General features: G+C 34.4%; 2 protein-coding genes across 4 annotated transcripts in view; one reads left to right on the top strand and one right to left on the bottom strand.

Moving 5' to 3' along the window:
- Window positions 1-5,453, top strand: part of LOC123524542 (uncharacterized) — a 22,876-nt gene extending 17,423 nt beyond the window's left edge. The window contains exons 5-7 of one of the 2 annotated variants that reach the window (XM_045302815.2): window positions 21-90; window positions 2,464-2,569; window positions 5,231-5,453. In XM_045302815.2, coding sequence (XP_045158750.2) covers window positions 21-90; window positions 2,464-2,547 — 154 coding nt within the window. In that variant the 3' untranslated portion in view covers window positions 2,548-2,569; window positions 5,231-5,453. Of the gene's footprint in view, window positions 1-20; window positions 91-2,463; window positions 2,739-5,230 lie in introns of those variants that run through there. The other variant, XM_045302814.2, reaches the window with a different exon arrangement.
- LOC123524541 (uncharacterized) lies at window positions 3,754-14,574 on the bottom strand. Of its 2 annotated transcripts, XM_045302811.2 has the most exons (8): window positions 14,283-14,573; window positions 12,779-12,979; window positions 11,297-11,368; window positions 9,883-10,112; window positions 8,544-9,553; window positions 8,073-8,249; window positions 7,127-7,261; window positions 3,754-6,766 (listed from the first exon to the last, which is right to left on the bottom strand). In XM_045302811.2, exons 3-8 carry the CDS (start codon window positions 11,363-11,365, stop codon window positions 6,747-6,749), a joined length of 1,641 nt encoding a protein of 546 aa, XP_045158746.2. In that variant the 5' UTR covers window positions 11,366-11,368; window positions 12,779-12,979; window positions 14,283-14,573; the 3' UTR covers window positions 3,754-6,746. The 2 variants fall into 2 exon arrangements, with proteins under 2 accessions (XP_045158746.2, XP_045158747.2); XM_045302812.2 differs by lacking the exon at window positions 12,779-12,979 and having other exon boundaries at window positions 14,283-14,574.
- Window positions 14,575-17,253: the final 2,679 nt, after the last annotated feature.

Below are 17,253 nucleotides of genomic sequence, written 5' to 3' on the forward strand. Positions count from 1 at the left end.
AAATATTGTTATTGTTGCAGAATTTCCAGATGTTATACCGACATGACCAGAAATAATTGTGAACGAATTTCGAGATTCCTAAATCCGCAGGTAAATGGTATATTACAAGAAATTTATATTACTAGAATTATTTATAGGCTCTATATAAAAAGTAAAGAAATTATCACGGTCCACCGACATCATTTTATCATCTTCCAATTTATATACATCTGTTATAAACATGCCAATGCACTTCCCACACAAATTTATTTAAAACGATGGGAAAATTGCCATCTCAGACTGTTTAGTCCACAAAAACAGTAACAGAATTTTCACGAATTACGTCAAACATCACAGCGGCGCGCTGGAAAAGGAAACAACACAAAACAGGCAGATTTTTGGTAAATATCTACACAGATGCATTTAGTGATTTGCTCCTGAATAAAATCATTGTTTTTCGTATAGATGCGTATTAATATATCACTCGGGTTGCGCCCTCGTAATTTAATTCATTCGCATCTAAATGAAAAAAAAGAAGAAAAATTTTATTCAGCGATAAAACGTGCATTTTCCCAGAAGTTGCCTACTGAAAGTCTTCGTTGCGATGCGACGTTACAACGTTTGATATTCCAAGGGCCAACGTTCGAAGATGAGTTTGTCGTCTGAGATACCTCTTACTTTTAAAAGTATTGAAGCAGCGGTTTTATTCAACGACAAATCATGAAATGAGATATATCATTTCTTAATTCTAGCACAACCTAATAAACAAAGGAGTGTGGCATGTCAAACGTTGCTGAATTATATATGTATGTTATTATTATTGTATGTTTGTTATTGTTATTCAATGTCTTGTCATTCATATTCTAAAAGTCATTATTGTTATTCTATGTTTCGTTATTGTATCTTTGACATTGTTATTCAATGTCGTGTCATTCATATTCTAAGTATTACCATTGTTATTGTATATGTCGTTATTCTTATTGTATGTTCGATATCCTTATGGTAAAAGTCATCATTGTTGTTCAGTATCTGACGATTCTGTTTACAAAACGTGTCATTCTTATTCTATGTTATGTGATTGTATTTGTATAGCGTCGCTTTGCTGTTTATATCGCGGGAAATCGCACATACAATAAGAATATCAAGCTTACAAAAACAATAATGAATATACAACAACAATAACGTCTTTTACAATAAGAATATCGAACATACAATAAGAATAACGACATATAGAATAACAATGGTAACACTTAGAATATGAATGACACGACATTGAATAACAATATCAAAGATACAATAACGAAACATAGAATAGCAATAATGACTTTTACCATAAGAATATCGAACATACCGTAAGAATAATGACATGTACAATAACAATAGCAAATTTTAGAAAATGAATGACATGACATTGAATAACAATATCAAACATACAATAATAATAACATACATAATATATATAATTTAGCAACGTTTGACAGGCCATAAAGGAGACTGAAAATATATTATTTAGTCCCAACTAGTGACTCTACTTACCTCCTTTGACATTTCGTACCAGAAGATTTATTTTTTTTATAAAAACCAAAGAACACTGAAAAATGTGTGTTATTAAGGTAGTTCTGCACGTTTGGATAGAATTTTTTTCTACAATGTAGAATTTGATTAAACTCTGATTTTTCAAAACTTCGGTATACCTAGTAAATTCAGCAAATAAAAAAGATAGGGTCGTGTGCTAGATTTTTGCTAGACTGATTTGAAAAATATGGACCTCACGCAATATTTCATTATGGGAGTCTATGGGAAAATCATAACTATCATAACATTTTCGCGAATAGAAATTATTCTACAATGCAGATTTGACGAAACTTCTCACAGTTGTAAATAAAGACATGGTATATAATTTGATGAAATAAAATGTATAGGTCCGTGTGCGTATTTTAAAGATATTTGACCATGATTAAAGTGAACCGGACATTTCACGCTAATTTTAACACATTATTTTGAATTATTTAACGTGTCATATGTTTTAATACCATATTTTGACTTTAGAAATATAGCAACAATGCCATCATAATAAATTTACGATTAATTCATAAAATGATTTTCATTTCCGTACGCCGAATCAAGGCTTTATTCTACGTTTTCCGGATAAATGACGTTACGCCATCACTTCCGGTTTATCAAACGTGCAGAACTACCTTAACCAACAATTCACTGTTTGTACGTCGCAGTTATTATGCCATAGCGACATCATCATAAAGGGGCACTCGAAAAAAATCCGCACACACACACACACACACACACACACACACAAAACCCCCAAAAAACAACAACAACAGGCAAATATTTTGTGGATGTCATCAAGGATGAATATAATAACCCTTGCGTAATAGTCAGTATCGATAAAAGCATCAATCTTGTTCCAGGTGAAAGTACATTGGTCCACCATGTTTTAAAAGACAGTTATTCTTGCGTATATTTCAGAATTGGAGCAGACGAAGTCAGATCCTGGGCCTTGGACTATGTTTGCTGGTCCCACTCTGTGCAGCTATGAAGATTATGCATTGATCTGGATATCAAGTCTATTTTCGTTATGATCTTTAAATATTTTACTGTTTTATTTCGTTTATAAATCTAATTTGTTTATTACATCACAGTATATATGTAGTTTGGCTCATTGTACTATTGTAGACTTAACAAATTTATGTAATTTGCATCTGTTCATTCTAGACCTACATAATAAAATCGTTTTACATGTACATGTGTATCCTAAGAATTGAAAGTAAACTACGGAGTGTATGGAATGCTATCAATGTCACGTGATACTCATCGTTTTTATACATCTTATATTATGTGCTTCACCTTGCACATAATACAATAAAGAATGCATATAATGTGATAAAGTTACATAATGAACCCTCCAAAATAATTCAATAAAGTCATGTAAAAAAACACGATATCAAAAGACAGAAGTGGCGTTCCAAGAGTGCCCATAGTAAGTGGCACAATATACAGTATAACTGTTAAAACTAGAGAATATTAATTAATCAAAGCCCAGAGAGGGCTGTCGGGAAGCGAAGCTGAACCGGTATGCATTTTAATAGAGAAGCAAGGCAAGAAAAGATTCAATCATTTTGCAATATTTCACTAAATGCTTCTAGTTTTTTTTGAACTCATTGAACCAAAAAGTAACCCACATCCAGACCAAAGTCGGTAACGCGGTTACTCTAATCATAATCTGGGGCCTCCATGGCCAAGTGGTTAAGGTCGCTGACTTCAAATCACTTGCCCCACATCGATGTGGGTTCGCGCCTCACTGGGACGTGGAATTTAAATGTGAGGAAGCCATCCAGCTGGTTTACGGAGGTCGGTGGTTCTACTCAGGTGCCCGCTCGTGATGTAACAATGCACGGAGGGGCAGCTGGGGTCTTCTTCCACAATCAAAGCTGGAAAGTCGCCATATGACCTATAATTGTGTCGGTGCGACGTTAAACCAAACAAACAAACAAATCATAATCTTTGACTTGACTCTAGATCAAATAGATCTGATAGGGAACCAATGTCAGTCTGTATGAAATCTGATCAACAGTAAAAGCAGACTAAAGTTTTAAAGGTCGCTTTGACCTCGACACCAGAATCATAAGGGGTTGTTTATGTCTTTGGCAAGGTTCTAAGAAAATCAAACGGACTAGACTGAAAGCAGGTTCGATAGACAATCATGACAGGATCTTCCAATGTGAGAGGTCAATTCATAAAAGCAAGACAACAAACAGAGAAAATGTCAAAATATTTATCTTAACTGTGTTACAATTTTTTTTTAATTCTTACAAACCTGTGTAACATTTTAAAAAAAATCTTACAAAACTGTGTCACAAGTTTTTAAAAATCTTACAAAAAAAGTGAGATTAAACGTTCAGTATGTTTAAAGTCCAATATTTTCTATATTTCAAGAAATCTAACGGATTCACTTAAAAGTATTGTGTGCGCACTTGGAAATAGTTGTGCCAGGCTAGCAGACCATCATCAAAATACCACAAGAAGGTTGGCAAGACTAGCATCATATCAGTAATATATAAGAAAGGGGCCCTAATGGCATTTTAAATTATGAGTGACTACTATTTTTGGCAAATACTTCATAAAAAATCTATATTCTGTGATTTTCACGTTATAAAGATTGGTGCTACCGATGACTTATATTTTTAGCATGACCAGAAATAATTGTGAACGAATTTCGAGATTCCTAAATCCGCAGGTAAATGGTATATTACAAGAATTTTATATTACTAGAATTATTTATAGGCTCTATAAAGAAATTATCACGGTCCACCGACATCATTTTATCATCTTCCAATTTATATACATCTGTTATAAACATGCCAATGCACTTCCCACACAAATTTATTTAAAACGATGGGAAAATTGCCATCTCAGACTGTTTAGTCCACAAAATCAGTAAAAGAATTTTCACGAATTACGTCAAACATCACAGCGGCGCGCTGGAAAAGGAAACAACACAAAAGGCAGATTTTTGGTAAATATCTTCACAGATACATTTAGTGATTTGCTCCTGAATAAAATCATTGTTTGTCGTTTAGATGCGTATTAATATATCACTCGGGTTGCGCCCTCGTGATATAATTCATTCGCATCTAAATGAAAAAAAAAAGAAGAAAAAATTTATTCAGCGATAAAACGTGCATTTTCCCAGAAGTTGCCTACTGGAAGTCTTCGTTTCGATGCGACGTTACAACGTTTGATATTCCAAGGGCCAACGTTCGAAGATGAGTTTGTCGTCTGAGATACCTCTTACTTTAAAAAGTATTGAAGCAACGGTTTTATTCAACGACAAATCATGAAATGGGATATATCATTTCTTAATTCTAGCACAACCTAATAAACAAAGGAGACTGAAAATATGATATTATTTAGTCCCAACTAGTGACTCTACTTACCTCCTCTGACTTTCCGTACCCGAGAAGATTTACTTTTTATAATAACCAAAGAACACTGAAAATTGTGTGTTACTAAGCAACAATTCTCTGATTGTACAGTTATTATGCCATAGCGACATTATCATAACGGGGCACTAGCAAAAATTCACAAAAAAGGGCAAATATTTGGTGGATGTCATCAAGGGTGAAAATAATAATCCTTGCATGATAGTCAGTATCGAAAAAAGTACCAATATTGTTCCAAGTGAAAGTACCTTGGTCAACCATGTTTTAAAAGACAATTTTTGCGTATATTTCAGAATTGGAACAGAAGAAGTCAGATCCTGGGCCTTGGACTCTGTTTGCTGGTCCCACTTTGTGTGGCTATAAAGATTATGCATTGATTTGGATATCCTTAGATTATCTTTAAATATTTCACAGTTTACGTGTACTTTGGCTCATTGGACTATTGTAGACTAAACAAATTTATGTAATTTGCATCTGTTCATTCTAGACCTACATAATAAAATCGTTTTACATGTACATGTGTATTCTGTGTATAAAATTAAAAGTAAACTACGGAGTGTATGGAACGCCATCAGTGTCACGTGATACTCATCGTTTTTATACATCTTATATCATGTGCTTCACCTTTCACATAATATAATGAAAATGCATATAATGTGATAAAGTTACATAATGAACCCTCCAAAATAATTCAATAAAGTCATTAAAACACGATATAAAATGGCGCTACATGAGATATCACAAGACAATCATAGCGTTGTATGAGTGTCCATAGTAGGTGACAAAGTATACAGTATGTTAAAACTAGGGAAATGTATATGTATAACATTAATCAAAAATAAGGATGAACGCTGTTTTTTGGTAAATTCAAGTTTTTGTAGTAAGATTTCGTTAAATGCTTGTATCTGTAACATGTGTAATGCGATGTTTAGAATTATTTTTGGATTTAGAAACCAAACACAATAGCCACGGCATATCAATGTTGTTCTGTTTGGTTCTGTATAGGATAAGATAAAATAAAGTGACATAATAAAGCTAAATTGATATAATAATTCAAAAATGCGAACATAGATATGATATCAATGTATTTTACAGGTAAACGGATTAATAATATTCGCAAATAAAAAGATCCAATAACCAAAACTAATTGAGAAACATAAAAAGTAAATAGATAGCTCTATTTGCATAGTGCAGCTAGCACAGCATATTGTCTAAAGATACACGTCCCTATATACTACTCTTCGTGTTTGCAGGGCACATTCAGTTACCAACACATATTTTACTCATAAAATGAATTTCGAAACGAGAAACACGTTCAATACCGTGCACTGAAAACTGAAAAAAACCCGCACCCTCACACCTCCACTACACACATCCTCCACTCCCATAGTTCCATCAACCGAATGTCAGGATTTAATATCAATCTACGTGCACTCTACACGATGACCATTTAAGAATGTTTCTAAATTACACTTTTTATTGTACATGATTTCTGCTAAGTTACATCTATCGTTTCCATAACGATATCTGTGGCTTGCGTAGGTGTTCCTTTGTGTTGATATGTTGTCTCCGCCATTGAAATAACTTAAAACAAAAGTAAATCTTGACAAAACGAAAGAACGACAGTTGAAATATACACACGCCGACAATGGTGTCCTAAAACTCTATCGTTGTAACTAGGCAAGCAGAACAATAGAATAGATCAAAGAAATTTGTTCCCTCTAAACAACAAAAGCAGAATGGCCAATGAACACTGTATTGAACGCGGTTGAATCATTCATCTTGCTACTGAGTTTGGTCTTTTGTACTTCATTTTCTTTTCCCTGAAACTGGTAAAAAAGATAAAATAAACACACAAGCATTTCACTTATTAGTGTATAATATGTAACTAAATAATTGCCAATGCTCGAGTTATCTTGTATTATAAAACTTTGATATGTTGTATCCGTTTCACCTGTCCACATTTCATAATTATATTGATTTAGAAAATGTAATTATATTAACTTCTTATTTCATCAAGGTTAGTGGTTACTGTAACCCATTAACAATTTTAAGATATTCCTTCAGGCTATCAGTCTAGGAAATTTGGCACATAAGCAAGCCCTTGTAAATAAATTTGACACAGTTTAACTATTTCTTTATTTTCATTTATTTTTCATAATCTTTGTCTCAATTTAATTTCAGTATACCTTTAAGCGAATCGATTTCCATTCTGGTTGAATCAATAATGTCTACCAGTCTGTTTCTTTCTTCTATTTTGGCCACCTTGTGGTTTTCGCATCTCACCTTCCTTTCTTGCTGTTTGATCTGTGCATTTGTCCTTTCTGAAATATTTCATTTATGACTGAAATACAAAACGTTATGTTACGCTTTCTTACACCATTTTAAATGCAGGTGCGATGTCACTACAGTGTAAAACATAGACTTGGCGTCCCAAAAATGAAAAGTTGTAAATGGAAATGAATACCTTTTGAGAAAATTGTAAGAAGTGTTCTTATACATATTGAAAACTAATAGCTAAAGCTTTTAAACACTGAGGATGCCAAATGTCATATATTTATCTAGCTGCGGATATCAGAGGTTTACCATGGTTCTGAACTGTGACAATCCTATAATAGATGAGAATGATGTTATTCAAGTAATCGTATACATGTACAGTTTGTATTATGCTTTTTAACCTGGTCGCAACTGCTCTTATTGTTCACTACAAGATTATTATATCCAAAACCACTTATATCACGAAGTCTTTGAAGATGCGACCTTTTCCTTCAGTAGATGTTTATAACACTAAAAAAAATCGAAATGTCATATTGATTATATAAATATGATTTCATGTTCATATTATGGCCCTTTCGTAAATGTACATAACTTAAAAGTAATTTACGACCGAAAGTAAATGCAAACACCTCTAAACTCAAGAAATAAGATAATAACGTAATAAGCGTTTTGTTTGTTGTTGTTGTTGTTGTTTTTGTTCGAACCAGGCGAATAATCTATATTTTGGTATTTCTTTCAACGGTTAGTTTTCTTAATACTTCTCTTTGTAAGATATTACATTCTATTATAAAGTGTGGGTATATGGAGGTGAAAAAACTTAGCACTGCATTTGTGATAAAGAAGCGTTCATTTTCTCACTATCATCTTCGTCCTCGTGCGTAGTAACCAAGTAACCAGCGACAGGCTTTTCTTTCTTGTTTTTCTTGTCTTTTAAGTCCTTGGCTGTAACCACCAAGGCATATTCACCGTCTTTTGGAACGTTTGCGTTAACGGTCAGTTTACCTTGTTTCTTGTCGTGTACCACTTCAGTAGTTCCTGAAATTTAGTCCATAGTTTTCATTTGTATAGGCCTAGTTAAAGTACCTTACATGGCCTTAACCATCTGCAACTCGTTTCAAACGACATAAGAACCACTGATCTTTCAGACAAAAGAGACAACCTGAAATCTCCTTTTGTTGCCAAGCAACCGATAAAGCAAAATCGAAACAACCGTTAACATCCGGCTGTCAAAACCGTTAACTGCTGGCAATAATTTTTTTTTTTAAGAAAAAACATATAGATCTAGCCATAAAACAATATCAATATCGATTGTAAATATAGTATAGTCACCTTCTAGAATGATGTCTATACTATCGCCATCTACTTCGTCACTTCCGCTCTTGATTATCTGGGCGGCATACGACATGTCTGTCTCAGGGTCGTTTTCTGTTTTGAACGTAGCAATTGTCTGTTTTGACTTCCCTTTGTTTGGTTTCATGTTTATCTTTGCATCTGTCTGAGATGAATTCACGAGCCCAGCTTCTTCTGCTTGTGGACCGTACCCATACGCACCCAGACCAGCACACATGGGGAATCGTCTGCAATCCTTGCATGCTTCTTTACATAATATTTTGAACTCGCAGCAGTTCCGCTTCTTATCCGGTTCATGTACCAGCCCTACTGCTAAGCGAAACCAGTAGGTTCCCACGACTGGCAGACGAATTTCAAATTTGATAATATTTCTTTCCTTCCCGCAAATCTGGTGTAAAACTAACTGCTTCATGTCTTTGGGCTTCAAATCATCACCGGAAGTGCCTTCCATTGCAAGCTCGTATGAGAAATCAATAGCTTTTGCACCATCCTTTTCAGTCATAACAGAGACGTAACATTTTCCATTTTTAGAATGTAATACACAAGATTTTTCCTCAATAAGTAAACATAATTTCATGTCATAAAAACCTTGTCGTAGATCCGGTAAAGCCAGAAAATCATTGACAGTATTTACGAAAACATTACCATCCGGATTTTGCCACTTGATGTCATCTGGAAAACATCTTGTCACAAAGATTTCGGGCGCTGTACAAAACCAAAAGTCATTTACCATAAACATTGGCCGTCCTTGTTTTTCAGTCCTAACCTTGATTTTTTCTCGGCCGTCTTTTTCAATTTCGATTTCGCCTCCGTGTTCGTATCCGACGAAAGCTTGAATGGACCATTGCGGATGCATCAAGTGCCATTTTCCGTCTGCTTTAAACGCTATCCATGTGTGATGCTTTAGATATTCTGAATCGCTGTCTCCTGCCCTGTATCGAATAGCTTTTGCTCTTCCGGTAACCTGTTCACATTCTATTCCAGCATATCTGTAATATCCAACAAATGATCTTGAAAAACACTACAAAACTTGTATAGTTATGATCGATTTTGCCACCTTGAGTTGATATCAAATGAGAAAATGTATAATACGTATCATCTTATAATACAAAATGTGTTGATTAGGAATGTACAAATTAGGAATATAAATGTACGAAGGATGAATGCAAAATTCAAAATATTGAATATTTCAACGCTTGACATGCCATAATAATGTCAACCATGTGTGGGGTATTTTACAATGCGAAGCCGTACTTGTGTTGATGAATGAATACATATAACTATTAGATCTCTTCGACCAGTACTGGTTAATACATACCCGCAAAATATTTTAAAGACTTCTGCCGGGGATATTCTTCTTTCAACCAGCTGCTGTATGTAGAAAAGTGGTGTGTTATACCGCGCCTCTCGCCCGCTGTGTGACTGGCTTTGAGCAATCCAAACCAGAATTCCTCGAACAAGGTATAACTCCTCATGTCTTCGGTCCTGTATGGCTTTCTTAAGATGGGTTATCAATTTGTCAAATGTATCAACTTTCTGTGGATTTGCCTTAAACATAATTATATATACTTAAATAGTAAAGAGAGCAATGCGTCGGTGATGTATTTTGTTTTGGACTGACTGAAGTCGACAAGAAAGAAATATGATTTGAGGGAAAGCAATCTTTAATAATCAAGTTTAATACGAATCTCTTGTTAGAATGTAAGAGCCTTGTTGAATGAAACTAAACGAAATATAGTGTTGTTTTCCTTCTTATTAATGAGGCAAAGTTAGATGAGACAACAGTCTGTAAGCATGGGAGAACGCTTCAAAGAAGAAAATGTTTTCAGCAAAATGCAAGTCTATGGGAACATTTCAAAGCATAAATGAGCCGTGCCATGGGAAAACCAACATAGTGGCTTTGTGACCAGCATGGCCGGATCCAGACCAGCCTGCGCATCCACGCAGTCTGGTCAGGATCCATGCTGTTCGCTAACAGTTTCTCTAATTGCAATAGACTTTGAAAGCGAACAGCATGGATCCTGACCAGACTGCGCGGATGCGCAGGCTGGTCTGGATCCATGCTGGTCGCAAACCCACTATGTTGATTTTCCAATGGCGCGGCTCAAATGTTTTTCGGTAAATGCGAGAATACAGGAACGTTTCAAACTAAATATGCTTTAATGGGTAATATTTCAAGGTGGAAAGTAATTAAATGTAAACGTGAGAATAGATTAATATTTCATTATTTCAAAAAAACATTTGAAATGCTTTAATATGTGAACATTGCAAACTTAGATCGCAATAAATATTTTGAATAAAAAAAGTACTTTAAAAGATGTACATTTAGTAACAAAGCACAACATTTAAACATCTAAATTAAGGTATATAGGTAAACTCTAGAATAGTGGAAAAATATAAAATAAATATGCTTTAGCAAGTGTAAATTTCAAAACAGAAAACGTTTAAAGTAGCAGCAAAAATGTTTTAATATGAGTGCAAGTTTTGGGTAACCCTTCAAAAGTAAAAGATGCTTTAATATACGAACATTTTGAAGCAGAAAATAGTTTTAGAGAAACGCAAAAACAGGGAAACATTAAAAACTTGTTACAACGCAAACTTCAGAAAAGGGTAATATTTGCACAAGTGTAATATTATATTTGGTAATATCACTGTGAGATTTCAGCTTATTTATTAATATTTGCCCTTTTCTAATTCACACATGTAAAACTCAGTAATCCATAGTCGTATACCTTCTTTGCATTGTCATCAACATAATAGAAGTTAACGTCCGACTCGCTGTACGAGTGTAACCGACTCATCCCCTGTAAATGGAAATGGTAAGTGTGACTTTAGTTGGTTTTTGCAACGTTGAAGATACAAAAAAAAATGCTTGAAATAAAAAAAATAAAATAAAGCAGAACCCATAAAAGCATGTAATAAAACGCAATCACAGTCTCACACCACCGATTTGAGTCGAACATTCAAAATTTAACCACACGCCCCGAAATCGAACAATGCATCCCAAATCGAATTTAGCGTCCCAAAATGAACCACACATGTCAAAATGGCCCAAACGCCCCATATCGAACCGCATGCCCCAAATCGATCTATACACACCAAACACCAAATCGAACCCCTCATCCAAAATCGAACTATTACTTACACCCCTAATAAAGCCACCCACCCCAAATCAAGCGACACAGGAATTGATACCGCATAACATTCATAATAATATCAATATAAAAAAATGTGTGCTTCACCATGAACAACAAACATAATATAGAAAATGAGTTGAAAATATAGACGACCGTCTGTTCTTTTTACAATGTGTACACCTAGAGTAACATGCTGACAACTAAAAAGCAAAAAAAAAAAAAAAAAAAAAAAAAGAACAATGAAACTGAAAGGTCGCTAAAAACAACGTTTGTTTAAAAATAATCAGATGGTTCAGTAGTTTAGATGTGTGTGTTTTTACTATACATGTAGTTCTTACGTATGGCACCCATGAATCGAAGAGTATTCACTAGAAAAGAGTTGAATATTTCAAAAGAAAAGTGTTGATCAGTCGCTAGAAAAGAGCTGGAAATTCGCGGAAAAGATTCGTGAAAAAAAAAAGAATAAAACATTCGTTAGAGAGTTGAGCATTTGTCAAAAAAGGAGATGGACATTCACCAAGAAGGATCTGAACATTCAGCAGGAGTGGATAACTTCCGTCAGAAAGAAATTGAACATTCCGACAAGAATGGAGCTGAACATTCGCTAGAATCAACTTCTTTTTGCCTTTTTTTCTCTTTTTTTATGAAAAATATTCAAATTCCTTCTGACTTCTGGAAAACGATCACTCTTTTCTTACCTAGTCGGTGGGGCGAATATTCAGTTCGTTTCTGGCTTGTGTTCAACTATTTTCTAGCTTGTGTTTAACTCCTTTGTAGCGAATGTTCAACTCTTTTCTAGGTATGTTAAACTCTTTTCTAGCGAATGTTAAAGTCTTGTCAGCAACAGTCGAATTCTTTCTAGCAACAGTACGAGTGTTACTTTGAAAATATTGACTTAGTCTATTTTCTAGCAAAAGTCTAAATCCGTTTATCGACTGTTCGACCCTTTTATAGTAAATGTTCAACTCTTTTTAGCAACTATTCAGTTCTTCTAGCGAAAGTTCAACTCCTTTTTGACGAATGTTCAACTCTTTTATGGCGAATGTTTATCTCTTTTCTTGCGAGTTTTCAACTTACCTTGTCAAATGTTGTCTTTTAACAAGCGAATGTTCAACTGTTCAGGTCGTTTCTGGCTAGTCCAAATAATAATTGATAGACCTTGTCGTTTTCCGCTCAACCCGTGACTCTGGTTACCTCCCCTGACGGTCAGCCCAGATTGCCGAAATGAAAGGAATTATTACATCACGTGTTGGACTACACGGATGGGCATCGTAGCAGCTACAAAATGTCAGCAGAAAATTAGCCGTGCCGAGAAGCTGAATGAGGAAAGGTAGTTTATGGCGTATGCTCAAATACTAAACACATTTTTTAATAACTGACAACTGTTCAACTCATTTCTCACAAATGTTCACCTCACGTGTGACAATATCTGACCAACGTACAGCTCACTGCCAACTTCGTGTTTGAAATTAAATGATGATGAATTTGATAACTTTGAAATAGGAGAGATCGTGTTTGTATACAAATTCTATTTTTAGAACTGATAAGACAGTGATCGGGTGGGCAGAAGCCGACCGTCCATGTTTTTTGTAAACAGTGATGTTTTTCTAACGGTCTAAACTTTCTTAAAACACAAATTACATAAATAATTTTTTGATCAATGGAAAGGTTATAAAACAAGCAATTTATTGATTACTTTTAATTGTTATTTCGAAATAAAATGGATTAATTATGAACGCTTAACTTACACTGTTTTTCTAAAGGTTGTGAAAATCACTACGCCGCTTTTAAAATTATATGTCATTTAAAACGGTTATTCATTGAAAAAAGATATTTGGATACAAAAATATGAAGATTGTTAGTATTTCAAATCTTTTTGAATTTTGAAAATCCATAAATGAGCAAAAAAGTTATTAAAAATTAAAAATTCTGATTCAATAAGCAAACGGTGTTAAAATCATTTGTTTTGCCAACCACCAGATAAACAGATGTTAACGCGTGACGTCACGGCGATCTCTCCTATAATATTGACGAATAGACAGGTACAGATGGGATTACCGTGACGTCTCCGTTAAAGCTAACACTCCTGATAATGAGTGGCTTCTTAATCTTTGGTTTTCACTGACACTTGGGGTCAGAACCCAACGCCCCAGCCCCCACCTTAAGCTTTTTACCGTCTTTTACCGCCCAAGCTTTCCTCCATTTCCTTTGATCAAGATCTATGGTATTTTAACAGATCAAAGAGTCTATGAATCTAGTAAGCTGTCCTACTTTCTACTTCGACTGTGACTGACAAAGTAAGATCCGTCGCAGTTCATAGTAACCGTTTCTGAAACATATTTACAGAATAACTGTATTCTTTCGTGTTTATACATGATTTTCATGCCAAAAATTGAGAAACTCACAAGTTGACGGTGATCTATATTTATATAAGTGGCTACAAAATAACTTTATTCTTTTGTCTTGTCATGATGGTTATTATACATGATCTGCATGATAAAAAATTTGATCTGTTATAATACCATAGATCTTGATAAAAGCACTTACAGAATATTTTTATATTTATGTAATCTTTACTTACACACTGTTGCAGCAGATCCGTAATATATTAAGCCGAGTTTTGAAAATGATAAACAGATTTACCCCTCAATACATTAACTTCCAAATTCACATTTGAAAATATTAATCCAACTGAACAATTAAGACACTATTTTTATTTCAGCTTTCCCCCCTCAAACATCATTGAAATGCTCTCAAACATCATTGAAACAAAGAGTTATAAAAATAGACTTCTTTGATTGAATTGAAACGAGAACAAACTTTAAGTAAATATGCCGATAACCCTTGATCAAGTTTTGCGTTTTTGAAGATCATCGATAAAGATATTTATAAATGTATTGAACGATCGGGAAGTTTAAACTACCAAAAAAGTATCTGATAACCAGCTCTAGTGTAAACTTAAATATTACGTTGAAATTATACAAATATAATTGTTATTTCATGAAAGTATGCCAGGTTTAAAAAAAATATTATCATATCATACACATTTCTTTTCGGAAGTAAGCTAATTTGCTCATGACATGCATTGTTAGCAAGTATCTTTCCAAGGCACAGAACGAAACGAAAATAGTTCTATTTATCTTGTATCTTTACAAGAGAGAAAACTACATCAGAATTCTGAAATAAAAATAGTTCTATTTACCTCCCTGACATCAAATGACGCGCAACTTAGATTAAATGGTTGCTTCATCGCTTCTAACCAACGGCAACAATAATCCCAGGATTTCACACTTACAAAAACCATTACTGACAAAGCAAAGCCTATCATATAACCTATGCAATGGAACTTACCCGGAAGCAGAGGGAATGGTGTATGACAGACATCGTTCCTTGCCAGTCGAAACAACTACATTTCTTGTTAAATAAATTGCCGAAAAGAAAATATCATAAAAAAATCTTTTTTTCCAAGAATGCTAACTCACTATACTCTAATTATTCTATCTGGACGGTTTGTACAGACTGGTGAATGTTTTCTTTTCTATAAGTCTTTTTTTTTTTCTTCAGGTTGTGTGTTGTTGGACTGAGTTTGTATGAAAATTGTCCCCACAAATGTAAATAGTTCCATGGGAATCTCACAGGGAGGACGGTGGGTGTGTGGGTAGGGTGCCGATTTCATGATGAACCGGGAGAGTGCCTAGAAAGAAATATGCTTTAACTTCCATAAATGGGATGCACAATAAAGTGCCTATATATATCATGAAGAATTATATTAGTTTCTATTCTTCCAAGCTTCCCCCTAGTATAAACAATTTATTTCAAGCATAATGACGCAAACTGGATAACGATTTCCTCTGGCGGATCGATTCCCGCAAACAATTGCTCCATTACGGAAGAAGAATGGGGTCGTTATTTTGAGAAAAATCAATGAAAATTGGTACTTGGGACCCTCAATCTAAACCTCAAACTAGATATTAAATACTCCTATGTTCCACGGAGCCTCTTTGCCAAAATTCAATCGATCATAACGATCAAAGGAACTCTGCTGTAGGATTTTTTTTTGTACAAGAGCATCTGAGACATTGTGTCGGACTTTTGATGTTTTATAATTCTTGCAGAAGAACGATGCTCCTTTCAATAATTTATCAGTGAAGGCGTGTGTATTAAGTTCTGTTATACATCTGTTATGAAAACAACAACAAACAAACAACAACATACAATAGAACGTCAGACGAATAAATGATATATTCCGCCCATCCTGAATGAAAAACATCTTCCAACGCCATTACTTATAGGATTAACCTTCTCTAATTTTGTAAAATTGTTTACACATTTCACTATCACTATATAACACTATATAACACTTTGAGAAAATTAACCCTTATCTTGCTGGACACGACTGATTCTGCCTTTGCGATCAGTGTAGATCATGATCAGCCTGCACATCCGTGCAGTCTGATCATGATCTGCACTGTTCGCCATTCAGTCATTATCTTTTTAGTAAGCACCCTTTTTAACAGTAAATGGTACTGTCCAAATTGAAAGATGGTCGAGTTCATTACAGAAATTTAGCAGGTTAAGGATTAAATCAGTTTAATACTTAGCAGAAGCGATCACTTTGCTGCCTTAGTTTAACAAAACAACAACAACAACAACAACTACAAAAAAATCAAACAAAAAACAACAACAACATGAGATCTTGGGACAAGCAGAGTTTGATATTTTTTTCTGTCACTAACTTTCAAAAAGTGTTGTTTTAAAAAATTCCGGACTGTATTTCTTAAAGTTAAGTGAAATTTCTTTCTTTGTGTTTTTTTCCGCGCTTGGAACGGTCGTGGGGAATAAATTTAATGCCGTTGCTGCCAGCATAGTCAAACTGAAAGAATATTATTTAAAACTTCGGATTTTTAACTATTTTTTAATATAATATTGGTATTAGGCTTCAGATAAACAATGTAAGGGAAATATTCCCACCAGTCTACCAGCTAAATCATTATGGTATTTTTCTAAACGAACTGATTGTTGATTAAAAAGTCAGAAAATACAGCTACACTACAAAGAAGCGGCCAATAATAACGTACAATAGGTTGCTAACGAAGGAAAATAATGGCTTGTAATGAATAGTTAACAATATACCGGCTGATTACAGCATAAACAATGTCTTATTCTCCCGTGATAGTTATTTTTCATTTGCTTTATTTACTACAAACATGCAAAAGTCAATTGAAACAATTGATTCGTAATTAAAGCTTCCAGTAGGGTTTCTTGATGTTGGGTGCCAATCAATTCCCAGAACACTATTACCACATCAATCATCATTACAGAGAATTTTATACTGGGTCAAATTCCCTTTTATGGATGTTTTGGGTGAAATAACAAGTTTTTGCCAAGTCACACCTCTGTTCCCTTATAAACAATGCAAAAAAGCTATTCCCCTTTGTGAAGTTCGGGTCCATTCTCGAATTAATAACGATATATTTTAAACACCTCATAAAATAATCCTCGGATGCCGCTTCTCGAACATGATAAGATATGTACAGACATTCATGGGGACA

Source organism: Mercenaria mercenaria, chromosome 3 (genome assembly GCF_021730395.1).
Source record: "Mercenaria mercenaria strain notata chromosome 3, MADL_Memer_1, whole genome shotgun sequence".
Taxonomy (NCBI): Eukaryota; Metazoa; Mollusca; class Bivalvia; order Venerida; family Veneridae; genus Mercenaria; species Mercenaria mercenaria.